Genomic DNA, 12,766 nt, shown 5'->3' with positions numbered 1-12,766 from the left:
GGCAGAAAGCAGGATTTGGAGAGCCTGGGCCTCTCAGAGCAGGCCAGAGAGCCGGCACCCTGGCCAGGGCCTATCCCTCTGACGTGTCCTCAGCTTCCTGGCCCTGGCCTCAGCTACCTCACTCGTGGAGTGAGAAGCATGTGGGGGTGGAAGGGAATCCAGAGTCTTGAGTGACCACTGGGTGGAGTCATGGCAGGGGGCTGGCAGGAGCTGAGGAACCTGGGGCACCCTGGCCAGGCCTGCCTGTGAGAAGGGGTGGGTGGCACCCAGCCCCATCTGCCCACTTGCTATGAGGCCTGGGCCAAATTGGCGGCCCCTCCCCAAGCTCAGGAAGGAGGGCAAGGTCCTCTCCTGGCTTTGCTCCTTGCTTATTTACCTTGATATCCAAGGGCTCCCAGGGCCCCTCCATAGGGCTTGGGGGGCTTCCCTGTAGAAGGCGAGAGGGCACCATGGGGAGGACATTCCCAAGGCCGTGTGGTCAGACCTCTCCACCCAGCATTGCTCCTCTCCTCTTACAAGGGGCCAAGCCTGAGGCCTTCCTGTGGCTTGCTCCCAGCCTGCCACAGTCACCCTACATGCTTGATGTCCAGGCCTAACTCCCAGCTGACCCCTACCCCTCCAACCCCTCCTAGTTCCCTACCTCCCTTCTTCCTTCCTTCCTTCCCTGGAGGTGGAACCCAGGGCTTTCACATTGAGCTACCTGTTCAGTCTTTTTAAATTTTTTATTTTGAGAGAAGATCTTACTAAGCTCTGCCCAGGCTAGGCTAGAACTTGTGATCCTCCTGCCTCAGCCTCCCAGAGCACTGGCTACAGGCATTTGCCCCATTCCCAAAGTTACGGTCTCTTGGTGAGGACTTGTGAGACTCCCCAGTGAGACGCTAGCTCCCTGTCTTGCTCCCAAAGCCTACTCTAGAGCCAGGCTGGGACATTGGAAATCAGGATCCTTGGCTCCTGTCCCCACATCCCAGCAAAGACCTTTCAGTTTATGGGACTCCCCCTGGGGCTCCCTGATGCCCCTGTGCCAGACAGTCAGTCTACCACGCTCCCTGGACAGGACTTTTCCTCTACCCTGAGAAAGGGTCCCTGCCCCGGGCACAGGTGCCTTTTTACTGTTGACTCACCACCGACTCCCAGGCCCCCAGCACCGGCACCTGCAAGGTAAGGAGGGGCCATGAGTGTGGTCACTTCTGAGAACCCGAGAGCTCTCTGGGGACAACACAACCAGGGCCCTGCTGAGGCCAGGTAGACATGTGGAGTGAGAGGGGCCAAATTCGGGGTCTAGGAGCCCCCACACTCTCTGAGCCTCAGTTAACATTGTGTGGGACACAACGGAGAAACTTTCTGTCCCTGGGGACCTTTGGGTATATGATGTGTTTGAGAAAAGCTGATGTCCCCTGTCCCTGGGAGGGAGGAGTCAGGATGAAGGGGTCTCTGGTTGGGCTGGGGTCTGGCCTTGTATGGTCTGAGGTCTCAGCGACCACAGGGGATGTAGCTATGGAGGAGGAAGAACCCAGCTAGAGCTCAAGATAGGGGTGCTGGTGTACCTGGGAAAATGGGGGACAATCCAAAGCCAGGTCTGGCTGCCACGCCTGCAGGACAGATTTGGGGTTGGTGGTGATACCATCCCAGAAGCCAGGGTGGCCTCTCCTGACACCTGCCCTGCCCAGCCCAGCCCAGCATCCTGTCCCATGCCTCAGCTCTGTGCCCATTGGTACTGCCTTCACCCAGGGTGCTTTGTCCTCCCCTGGACTTTAGGAACCCCCTCTACCAGCCCCAGGCAGGACTGAGGATTACACAGCAAAGCTGGCCTTACCTCCTGGCAGTGCCCTGGGAATGGCCCCTAGGGCCCCTCCAAGGCCAGCAGCACCTGGGGAGAAGGCACAGAGGGATCAGTCAGGACAGACCCAGTGGCAGGGGCCCTGACACCCCTGGTTCTGGATCAGGGAAACCTGGAGAAGATGACCATGGGCAGGACCCAGTGGGGCAAGGGTGGGGGTGGGATACAAATTGCCATCAGGCCTGGGGGAGGGGGATAGATATTAAGGGCCACTCACCATATTTGGCTGCTTTAGCAGCAGCAGCTGGGGACACACCTGGAGAGGTGGGGTACAGGAGGGCTCAGGAACAGCCCAACTTCCACCTCCCCTCCTCCACCCACCATTCCTTGACCTTTATTAACTCCTAACGTGTGTCCAGCCTCAAAGCACATGCCAGAAGAGGCCTGAAGCCAGTTCAGATCAGAGGACCCATGACCACCCAAGGGAGATCTGGGTAAACACTGGAATGTCAGCACCAAGCCACCGCAACAGAGGCTTTGGGAAAGTGTTTTTTCTCCAGGCTTTGGTTACCTGGTTCCAAAAATGGGTGACAACCTCCCACCTCCAGTGGCCAGTGGGTAGAATGAGAGGGGAGGGGACAGGGATGGTCTTCTGCAGTGGGGACAGCTGGCTCCACTTGCTCAAGCCCCTGCGTAAACAGTGCTGCAGGACGCAGGGACCTGGAGGAAAATGTGCAATGCACACAGTCTGGGACAGACACAGCAGGCTGGGGCAGGCAGGGCACAGGGGACAGCCTGAGCCAATGATGGTGAAGGTGCACACAGAAAGGGACTCTGGAGGGACCAACTGTGCCTGCAAGAAGCCCTGAGGTGCACACTGGAAAAGAAACTCTGAGCTGGCCTCGGATCATCTCCTAGGTACCCAGGTGCACCCGGTACCTGGCCCTGTCTGGCCCTGTCCTAGGCAATACCAGGTCCTTCCTCCTCCTCCTCCTCCTCCTCCTCCTCCTCCTCCTCCTCCTGCTCCTCCTCCTCCTCCTCCTTTGTTCCCACCATGCTAGATACCAGCATGCTGGGAACAAAGGCTCTGTCTCTCATTCATGCACGCACACATCACGTACTGTACTCTCTGATCCCGAAGCAGCCTCACCTCCAAGTCCACCAGCTCCCAGTCCTCCGACTCCGAGCCCCCCAACTCCCAGTCCTCCAGCTCCAAGCCCACCAGCACCCCCTAGTCCTGTGGAGAGAGCTGGGTGTTAAATCCCCTGGCTGAGAACCATGCCCTGAGTCTCTCTGCAGAGGGACAGAGCATTCTTCAAGGGACACAGGGTCTGGGGGCCTGGTCAGAGTCCTCCCAGGCCCAGCCAGTGCTCACCATACTGAGCAGCTTTGGCAGCAGCTTTGGCAGCAGCGGCTGAAGCAGCAGGTACACCTCCTAAGGACACAGAGGGAGCTCAGGGAGGGACTGTTCGTGGGTCTCAGCCTCCCTCCCTCCCAGCCCATCTTGGGGTTGAAACTCACCTACAACACCACCGGGGACACCTACTCCTCCAAGAGCCCCAGGTCCTCCAAGAGCCCCCGGTCCTCCAAGAGCCCCAGCCCCTGCTGCTCCTGTGAACAGAGGAGGGAGGATTGGCCCCACCAGCTCACAACACAAGCAGGCAGGTGGCAGAGGCGATGTGACCCAGCAGAAGGAGCACTGGACAGAAAGTCCTTCCTGAACATCCAGAGCTGAGTCCTGGTTCTGCCCTTAGTGCAGCAGCAGGACGATGCCCCTCAGGTCTTGACCTCCCCTCTCTAACAGGGCATGGTCGCTTCCTTGTTCTTGGCCTGGTGCTGGGAGCCAGGGACCCAGTAATAGCAGTGACTGGGAGCTGCTGAACTCAGACAAGGCAGCTGTGGTTCTGACAGCCCTGGGTTCGAATCCAGTTTGACTCTTGGTTTCTCTATGTGTCCTAACTATGACCTCTCTGAGCCCAGAGTCCCATCTCCCTGCTTGCCTCAGGGGCATTTGTGAACAGAGGGACACACAGCCTGAGAACTCTGCAGGCTCTGAATCCTGGCCCAGGGCAGAGCTGCCAGGAACAGCAGTGACTGACTGACAGCTGCCATTCACTGGGACACTCAGTTCCAGTGAGCCCAGTCTCAGTTCGAACCCAGGGCTGTCAGGACCACAGCTGCCTTGTCTGAGTTCGGGCATTGCCACAGGAAAGGGAGCTCCCAATCCACATTGTGCGACAGGGACATTGAGGCAGAGTGGAGATTAAGGTGTGTGCTCTAGGTCCTAGGACAGGAAATGGCTTGGGAGCCATTGGAGTCCTTAGCTGCTCTGCTTGGTGACGCCTCCTGGTTTCCCTGGCAATGTGCTGATTTGGGCTGGCCGGGGAGCGATGGGAGAGGAGCTTGGGTGATGGGCTGCTGGCATGGGGCTGAGGAAGCTGGGATTTTCCAAGGTGGAAATGGGCCCAAGAGCAGCCCACTGGGTTCCTGGCTGAGGCCCCCTGCTGGATCCCAGGAGGATCTCAGGGACAGACATATGGGCATGGCCAGGCCAGCGGCCCAGGGCCGAGTGGCTGATGGAGCGGGCAGGTCTGCCACGTTGTTGAGGCTGGCTGGCCGGGGCAGGCTTGGTCAGCTGAGAGGGAGGCAGGGAGGGGACAGGCACCCAGATAGGGAATGCAGATTCTACTCTACTCTGAGAAGGAGGCAGAGGCTGCTTGGCCAAGTCACAGCGACAGAGGCTCCAGGGGCCATTGGAATTCAAGGCCTCGGTGAAGTTTGGAAATGTAACAGGTGCTTTTGGTTGTCACAGGGGATGGTGGCACCCTAGGCGTGTAGCAGTACTGGAAATCGCTCTCTCTGTCCTGCCCACCCCTAGCCTGTGCTGTCTGGGCTGGGGTGGGTTGTGAGGGAGGGAGGGCGCAGCGAAGCAGGCAGCATGGGGTTCACACTCACCATATTTGGCTGCTTTAGCTGCAGCCAGGGATCCAGGTGCTGGGAAAAAGGAAAGAGAGGGGGGTTGGGGGTTAAGCTCCGAGCCTGGGGCTCTGCTGCCTCCTCCAGGGAGCCCACCCGACTTCCTTGGCATGCACGGCTTCCTCAAAGCTCAGCTGGGGTGCACACTGCCAGACACAGGTCTCCAGGATCTACGTGTGCCATTGCCAATCTGATCTGGGGATGCTCAGGGGCTGAAGTGTGCTGCCCCCTTCTACCCATCCCTTCTCATATTCTCCAGGCCCAGTATGGCCTGCGTGAGGCTGGGCACCAAATGGAAAATTTGTCATGCAGCTGGGTAGTGCAGGGATCTCTTTTCTCTGAGGTCAGGGGGCACCTTCTGCCCAGCCCCTGGAAAGTTCCTTACCGGCCCCAACTCCAAATCCAGGGACACCAACACCAACTCCAGCACCGGGGACACCAGCACCAACCCCGAATCCAGGAACCCCAGCACCAACTCCAAAGCCAGGGACACCAGCGCCCAGCCCAGCAGCAGCAGCCTCTGCAGAGAGGTGGGCAGTGGGCTGGTGGCAGGGCAGGAAGCAGCCCTGGGGAGGTGGCTGCCTGGGGACCAAATCAGCCCTGACCGAAGCAGTGGCTTCCTCCCTGGCTCTGCCCCTGACTCCAACTGACCCTGCTTCCTGGGAATTCCCACTGTGCTTCTCAGGAGTCCCACTGCCCTAGCCTGGCCCCACCACAGGCTGGGATTTGGCTACATGCCGTACACTCCACATCCCTGCATTATGGCCTGCTCTTCCCTCTGGACAAACTCATCTGCTCCTCCCAACGACCCTTATAGGCCATTGACACCCACACTTGGAAGATGTAGGAGCAGAGGAGCCCCGGAGGTCATGCGGCCCAGGTCTCTCCCTGCTTAAGGGTGTGCAGTCAGGTCTGAGGGGTAGCGGCCCTGGCTCACGGGAGTAGGAGAGAGGCAATCAGGCACTCACGGTACTGGGCTTTGGCGGCCGCTTTAGCAGCAGACTTGGCTGCAGCTGGGGCCCCTACTCCTGGAGGGAGAGAAGGGGTTCAGGGATGGTAAGCACAGAAGCTTCAGGGCCCCCCAAAGTTCACTCACATAGACCACTCACCTGTAATACCAGGACCAACACCACCGGGCACAAGGCCACCAGGAACTCCGACAGCGCCTGGAACCCCACCGACACCGGGGCCTAACCCTGCAAGAGTGAGCACGGCTAACACTTAGCCAGGGCCTGAGCACAGATCACAGAGTCAGGAGCTATGCGTTCTCATCCTGGCCCTAGCATGGCCTTGCAGTGCGACCTCCCCTTCTTCCTGCCCCACAGGAGGTGTGTACAAGTTCAGGAGTACTTGGGCTTTGAGGGACAAGTCCTGGAGAATTTGAGTGTGGTGGAAACAGGTACATAGGGGAGCCCTGAGCCAGATGAAGTGGCACATGCCTATAATCTCAGCACTTTGGGAGGCTGAGGCAAGAAAATCTCAAGTACAAGCTCAGCCTGGACAATTTAGCCACTTAGTGAGACGCTAAATTAAAAAAAATGTTTTTAAAAAGGCGGAGCCAAGTGTGGTGATGCAGACCTGTAATCCTAGCATTCAGGAGACTGAGGCAGGAGGATTATTGCAAATTGGAGACCAGCCTAGGCTACAAAGTTAGCTCAAGGCCAGCCTGAATTGCATAGCGAAACTCTGTCTTAAAAAGACCAAAAAAAAAAAAAAAAAAAAAAGACAGTTCCCAGTATTGAAAAAATTAAGTAAAGTGAGTTCTGCGAGACAGGCAGACCTGAGTTCAAATTTCACTCTGTCACCATTAGATCTGGGACAGTAAGGAAGCTTATGTGCAAGCTGGGGTAACCTCAGTTTGCACATCTGGAAGGTGAGACAATGATACTGACTTCTTAAGAGTGTTGTGTATGAATTCTTGAGAGTTCAAGACAACCTTAAGTTGAAACATTCTCTGGTTTTAACTGGAGATTCTGGTCTCTATCTTGCTTTCTGCAAGTCCCTGAGGCCAGGCTCATAGACCGCTGCCCTTAGGCTCAGGGTCTGTCCCACAGTGGGGTTCTATATTCAGGAAAGTGTGGGTGCCTTGTGCTGACAGGGTGGCCCTCAGAGGGAGCAAGGGGAACAGCAGGCACATGGAGGGGGAGGAAAGGGGCAGGCTGCAGCTGGTTCAGAGGCCACAGGTGGCAGGGTGCAGCGTGTGGGAGGCAGGTCCTGGGGTGCTCACTGTGCACCTGCTCAAGATGCTTCCCTAATCAGAAGGCAATGGACCCTTGGGAAGAGGGGGATCAGAGAGCAAGGGACAGGGTCAGCAGTGGGTTTGGGGGTGCTTACCAAACTGGGCGGCTTTGGCAGCAGCTTTGGCAGCTGCAGCTGCTGGGATCCCTGCTCCTGGATGAAGAGAAAAAATAGGGGTTCAACCCCAGCATCCCTCCCCAAGCTCCCTTCCGTTATCCCCTGTAGAAATCCCCATGGAGAGCCTGGCCCGGGAGGGCACCTGGCCATGCCCCCACCCCTCCAGGGCTTCCATGTGGCCCATGGGAGTCGAGTCCTAGGTGACCGCAGAGGGAGCCCACACCAGTAACTGGTAGGGGTGTCATGATTGTCCCCCATGCCCTAAAGTATTGCAGAACTCTCTGCTTAGGTGCTGTGAATTCTAAAACATCCGGATTAATGCCTATATCCAAATTATAGGAGGAAATAGGCTTTTCTCTCTCTCTCTTTCCCTTCTTTTCTTTCCTATACTGGAGATGAACCCAGAGCCTCACACGTGCCAGGCACGTGCTCTACCACTGGCTTCTTTCTTAATGACACTGAGAAGAAGAATTTTCTCACAGAAGGAATAAAGAATGCGGAGGAGAAACCAGCTGATGGGAAAAATACCCAAGGAAGGGTGGCATCAAATGTCAGAGTCACTTGATCTCTTCCCTTTGCCCTCTGACTGGTGGAGGAGAAGTAGCCTAAGGAAACTCAAAGGTGTTAGGACCTTCACTGCTAAAAAACCAGAAAGCTCCCAGGGGGACATGAGACTACCCGAGGCGGGGCAGCAAGGGTTTTCTGCCAAGGGGCAGGATGAGCTTCCTGAGCCCCCCAGCTAGGGATAGGACCCCCCGAGGGCTCTTCCCTCAGGATCACCCTACAGGAAATTGTGGCCCTTTTTCCCATTTCTGGATCTTGTTGGCTTTCAAGTGACTCTGTTTCCTTCTGGGGACCAGCCTGTCTCTGTACTAGAGCTCCAGATCACCTGGTACTACTCCTGGTACTGCTCCTGGTACTGCTCCTGGTACTGCTCCTGGTATTACTCCTGGTACTGCTCCTGGTATTACTCCTGGTACTGCTCCTGGTACTGCTCCTGGTACCGTGCCTGGTACTGCTCCTGGCACCAGTCCTCCCAGGGCTCCGGCTCCTGCTGTGCCCAGAGGAGAGAGGAGTTGGGGCAGACAGCATGGCTGTCCAGCACTTGAACTCGCTGTCTCAGGGTGAAGCGGTTAGCTTGGCCAAGCTGTCCCTGGCCCTGGAGGCTCGAGTGGGAGGTGGCAAGTGGCTGTGCCATCCAGCTGCCCTGAACTTGAAGAGTGCCCCTGTGGGACAGTGAGGTTTGGGGACAGGCAGGGCAGGGCCACTTACCATACTTGGCAGCTTTGGCAGCGGCAGCAGCCTGGGCTGCAGCTGAGAGGAGAGGAGAGAGTATGAGAGGCTTGAATTCTTTCTTGTGAGGCTGGTCCCATCCCTCCTACTCCCTCAGCACCCAGAAGCCCAGCCCCACGGCTCGAAGGAAAGGGACAGTCTTCATGCCCTCCACTGATCTTTCAGATGGGACTCAGACTTACGAGAAAGGCCAGCTCCAGGGACACCTCCGACTCCGACCCCAGGTGCAACCCCGACTCCGGGTCCAACGCCATAGCCAGGAAAGCCCCCGGGCCCAGCTCCATAGGTGGGGATGCCCCCAACTCCCACTCTGGCCCCGGCCCCTGCAGAGGGAAAGAATGGGGGGAATGGGCCTTGGAGAGAGAGGTTGGAGGGGGGTTGCTGGCTGCTGGGAAGGAGGGTGCATGTGACCCCCAGGTCTGGTTGATGAGGAAGTGGGTGTCCGAGCTCCTGGCCAGTCTTCTCCATGAGGCCTCACTCTCCCCCACTTCTCTGTTCTCTAGATGCTTGGGAAAGGGTCAGGAGACAGTGCGGGCTTCTCCCAGCTGGGCTTGGCCACCTCTGGGGAGCCAGTCAGAACCAGGAGAGGCAGGGACGTTGTCCCCACTGGAGGTCTCGTCCTCAGACTGTCAGCCCCACAGCTTTATGGTGGACAAAACTGGAGGAGACACCATCCCAGGCCCCAGCAGGTCTAAGTTCCAGCTCCCAGGAACTTTCTCTGTGACCCCGGGGAAGAAAGTAGTGAGAGGCCAGGTCAGGCTAGGGCAAAGCACTCACCATATTTAGCTGCTTTGGCCGCTGCTTTAGCAGCTGCAGCTGGCCCGAGAGGCCCTAGAGAGATCAGGAAGACAGAAATGTTCAGGAGAGAATGGAGGAGACATGTCCAGGACATCCCCGTGTCTACCCATCTGTCACTTCATCTTGCTGTCTATCCAGCCAATATGGACTTGTTTTCCCAAACATACACCCACTATCCCAACTCTGTGTCTGTCTGGTCATTTGTCCCAGTCCATGCATCCAGCCACCCAACTGTCTACCCACACACTCATCTATCCGCCCACTCACCTGCCCACCTGTCCACTTTTTAGCCCTCTATTCAACCACCCATTTTGGATTCACCTGTCTCCTACCCACCTATTTATCCATCCACCCCCATCCGTCCATACAGCCATCCCTCCTGTGACCCACTAGTCCAGCCTGCTGCCTGCTTAGCTGTCTGTTTTTCTTCTACTCATTCAGTTTTTCATCTATCTGTGTACCTCTCTGTCTATCTATGGACCACCTATTCTTGTCTCTGCGCATCTGTCTACTCATCTACTCCCTCATCTGTCATTTTGTCTGCTCATTTTGTCACCAGGTGCCCATCTGCCCTTCTGTTCTCCCCCCGCCCCCGTCTGCACCATTTAATACTGAGCACCTGCTCAGCCAAGGGCAGGGAATGTGGAGATAAAACACAGCTCCTGCCCCCAGAAGCACATTGACTTGGAAAGTAAGTTGAGGACAATGATGCTGGTGGCAGTTAATTGAGAGACTGTTGTAACTCATGGGAGGAGGATGAGGGAATGAATCATGCCCAGGATGTGAGCAAAGGAGAAGGGGTGGGAAGCATGCGACAGTCTTGGCCCTAGTTTTTATATTGCTGTATTACTTACTCTCTTTCTCTCTCTAACTCACCTGCTCCATCTGCGATGCCTGGGACCCCGACACCTGGGACTCCAACACCTGGGACTCCAACACCTGGAACGCCGACACCTGGGACGCCGACACCTGGGACCCCGACACCTGGGACGCCAACACCTGGGACGCCAACACCTGGGACGCCAACACCTGGGACCCCAACACCTGGGACCCTAGGCACCAGGCCTCCAGCAGCTCCTGAGGACAGAAAAGCATTGTTTTCCTGCTGATCCCTGTGGGAACCTACTCAGGCCTCCTGGGCAGTGGTCCAGGGGAGCTGTGGGGTGACAGGATCACATGCAGGTGCATGGAGCCAGCTTATCAGTGAGATGGGGAGGGACCGAGAGAGATCCCAAGGAGTTCTTGAGGTTGCATCTGCAGCTAGGCAGAGTGTGATCAACTTCTAAAGCAAAACCAGAACAGCTGACAGTAAGCAGCAGGGCAGGGGATTGAAGAGCAGCTGGCAGGTTGGGGGAGGCAGGGTGAGCAGAGCAGGTACACCCAGGGTCCCCTCTGGAGTTATCCTGCAGAACCAGGAGGTGGCATCTCAGGTAGAGAATGGGCAAAGGCAAGGAGGTGTGGACCACACCCATAGAGAAGGGACGGGACGGAGGCAGCCAGGTGGATGGAGGCGGTCTCCCAGCCTCGTGTGGGCTGGGGTCTCTGGAGCCCTGGGCCTGGCACGCTGGGGACACTCACCGTACTTGGCAGCCTTCGCAGCGGCAGCTGCTGCAGGAGTCCCAGCCCCTGAAAAGACAGCCACAGGCAATGAAGCCCTTTCCTAGGGGTCCTCCCAAGGATACCCCCAGCCTCAGACCCAGCGCTACCTGCGATGCCTCCAATCCCGGGGATGGCACCGGCGCCGCCTGGGATGCCGCCCCCTCCAATGCCAGGAATGACTCCTGCTCCTCCAGCACCTGCAGGGATGGGGAGGCAGGCTGTGGCTCCCTGGGGCCCTTGCTGAGGCCGGCCAGGAAGACTCCTGGGGAGCCAGGCAGGCGCATGAATGCGACCCAGCACCGCTGCGCTGGGAGCCCCACCTCAGCAGGCTCATTAAGGGAGTTGATGCTTCAGGTCAGATCCACTCTAATGACTGCCGAATACTGAGAAACCACAAGCTGCCGCTCCCCGGGCCAGAGGGGCCCCCAAAGGAATGTGCAAGGCTTCCTCTCCCTGTGTTCCAAAGATGCAGCCAAGCTTCTAAACCGAGCGCCAGGCTCTGGCTGCTCCTCATGGCCGCCTGCCTGCTCCTACATTCCATCCTTCGCCACCGGCCCAGCTGGCCAAGGGGCCTGGGGCAGGGAGCTGCACTGGGGGGGGGGGGCAGGGTCTCCCTCCTGCCCATCCCCTGGGCTGGTGGGACAGGCCTTCCAGCCCACCCAGGGAAGGGAAGGACCCCCGGGGGCTGAGGACCAGCGGAAGACTGCAGCCTCCCATGCTCGACCCCAAGCTGGAGGGCATCCGCAGTTCTGCCAACTGTTTGGGCACGGGATGGCATGCCACATCGGCAGCAGCGCTGTCCAGGACACCGTGGCTTGTGGACCAAGTTACGTTTTTATAGTACATGTTAAATCAATGTGTAACTATTAAAATTTAAATGCCTGTATAAGTACCACTTAAAATTATCTTTCCAAACACCACGGTGCCCATTCTTTCAGCTTGGGCTCCTCCTTCCTGTTTTAGCCACATGACAAATGCCACCTATATTTTAAGACTGCCACCACACATTACTTTCCCTAGGAAGCATCCTTAATTTTGCCCAGGTAGAAGAGGCCCATCTCTTCCCAGCTCCCATGACTGCACATTATCTTGTGAAGCTGTTACCTGCCTCTGTCCACTATTTCTGGGACAAGGGTGGAGGGAAGGATTGATGGATGGATGGAGGAAGGGGGGATGTGGATGGATGGATGAGGGAGGGAGGAGGGAAGAAGGGAGGGAGTGATGGAGGAGGGACAGAGAGGAAGGTGGGATGGAGGAGAGTGGGATAGGAGGGAAGAATATAGAGGAGGGAGGGATGGAGAGAGAAGAATAGATGGGGAGAGAGGGATGGAGGAGGGAGGGATGAAGGAGAGAGAGATGCAAGAGGGAGTGATAGGGAGGGAGGGAGGGAGGGACGAGGAGAGGAGGATGGTTGGAGGAAGGACAAGCTACACAGTGGATAGTGTTGTAAAAGCTGGATAAATGGGGGTGTTGGGGCCTCCTGATCGGCTGTCCACAGGCAGCCCTCATAGGCAACAGGATGGCCAGGTGGGGGGTCAGGCAAGCAAGGCGCCCCAAGGTTCTTACCATACTTTGCTGCTTTAGCTGCTGCGGCTGCTGCCTGGGAGCCAACCCCTGGGAAGGGAGAAGGGACTGAAGAGGGTGCTGTGGCCTCCCCAGAGCCCAGTCATGTCCAGCCTCAGGACAACCCATGCATTGACACCTGGGAGCATTAGGGGCTTCACAACAGAGGTGTCCCCATCTGGGATCTGCCCCTGGCTCCAGAGCCTGTTTTGGGGGAGACCCTGGCCAGCCCCAGTGCTTGGGAGGCATGGGTGACTAGATGCTTTCAGCTGGAAGTGGGTGAGGACTTCCTTACCTGTCCCTGTTGGGTAGCCAGCTTTGCCCCCTGCACCAGCCACTCCTGCAGGACAGACTCAAAGGTCAGTGAGCCACCTCCTCTACCCTGTGGGGGGGTCCAGCTGCCTG

At 57.5% G+C, this 12,766-nt stretch overlaps 1 protein-coding gene and 1 long non-coding RNA gene across 5 annotated transcripts in view; one reads left to right on the top strand and one right to left on the bottom strand.

Annotated features, from left to right (window-relative positions):
- Positions 1-11,687, top strand: part of LOC106027739 (uncharacterized) — a 77,848-nt gene extending 66,161 nt beyond the window's left edge. The window contains exon 7 of the long non-coding RNA XR_010042384.1: positions 8,499-11,687. This is a non-coding gene — a long non-coding RNA (uncharacterized LOC106027739). The remainder of the gene's footprint in view (positions 1-8,498) is intronic.
- Eln (elastin) overlaps positions 1-12,766 on the bottom strand; it is a 28,513-nt gene that overhangs the window by 1,466 nt on the left and 14,281 nt on the right. For 2 of the 4 annotated variants that reach the window (XM_013152599.3, XM_013152602.3), the window contains 22 exons: positions 12,657-12,701; positions 12,365-12,412; positions 10,906-10,995; positions 10,778-10,825; positions 10,076-10,276; positions 9,179-9,232; positions 8,584-8,724; positions 8,381-8,422; positions 7,998-8,162; positions 7,088-7,144; positions 5,863-5,949; positions 5,722-5,781; positions 5,139-5,273; positions 4,733-4,771; positions 3,299-3,388; positions 3,153-3,212; positions 2,928-3,014; positions 2,055-2,093; positions 1,814-1,867; positions 1,545-1,589; positions 1,122-1,151; positions 377-427 (listed from right to left, as the gene is read on the bottom strand). In XM_013152599.3, the coding sequence (XP_013008053.1) occupies positions 377-427; positions 1,122-1,151; positions 1,545-1,589; positions 1,814-1,867; positions 2,055-2,093; positions 2,928-3,014; positions 3,153-3,212; positions 3,299-3,388; positions 4,733-4,771; positions 5,139-5,273; positions 5,722-5,781; positions 5,863-5,949; positions 7,088-7,144; positions 7,998-8,162; positions 8,381-8,422; positions 8,584-8,724; positions 9,179-9,232; positions 10,076-10,276; positions 10,778-10,825; positions 10,906-10,995; positions 12,365-12,412; positions 12,657-12,701 (1,668 nt within the window). The remainder of the gene's footprint in view (positions 1-376; positions 428-1,121; positions 1,152-1,544; positions 1,590-1,813; positions 1,868-2,054; positions 2,094-2,927; positions 3,015-3,152; positions 3,213-3,298; positions 3,389-4,732; positions 4,772-5,138; positions 5,274-5,721; positions 5,782-5,862; positions 5,950-7,087; positions 7,145-7,997; positions 8,163-8,380; positions 8,423-8,583; positions 8,725-9,178; positions 9,233-10,075; positions 10,277-10,777; positions 10,826-10,905; positions 10,996-12,364; positions 12,413-12,656; positions 12,702-12,766) is intronic. The other 2 variants (XM_013152600.3, XM_013152601.3) reach the window with 2 other exon arrangements.

This window comes from Cavia porcellus, unplaced genomic scaffold (assembly GCF_034190915.1).
Source record: "Cavia porcellus strain 051 isolate PalLab524CR breed Dunkin Hartley unplaced genomic scaffold, mCavPor4.1 scaffold_23, whole genome shotgun sequence".
NCBI lineage: Eukaryota > Metazoa > Chordata > Mammalia > Rodentia > Caviidae > Cavia > Cavia porcellus.
The sequence above is the reverse complement of the archived record's forward strand: the minus strand, read 5'-3'. Positions and strand labels throughout refer to the sequence as shown.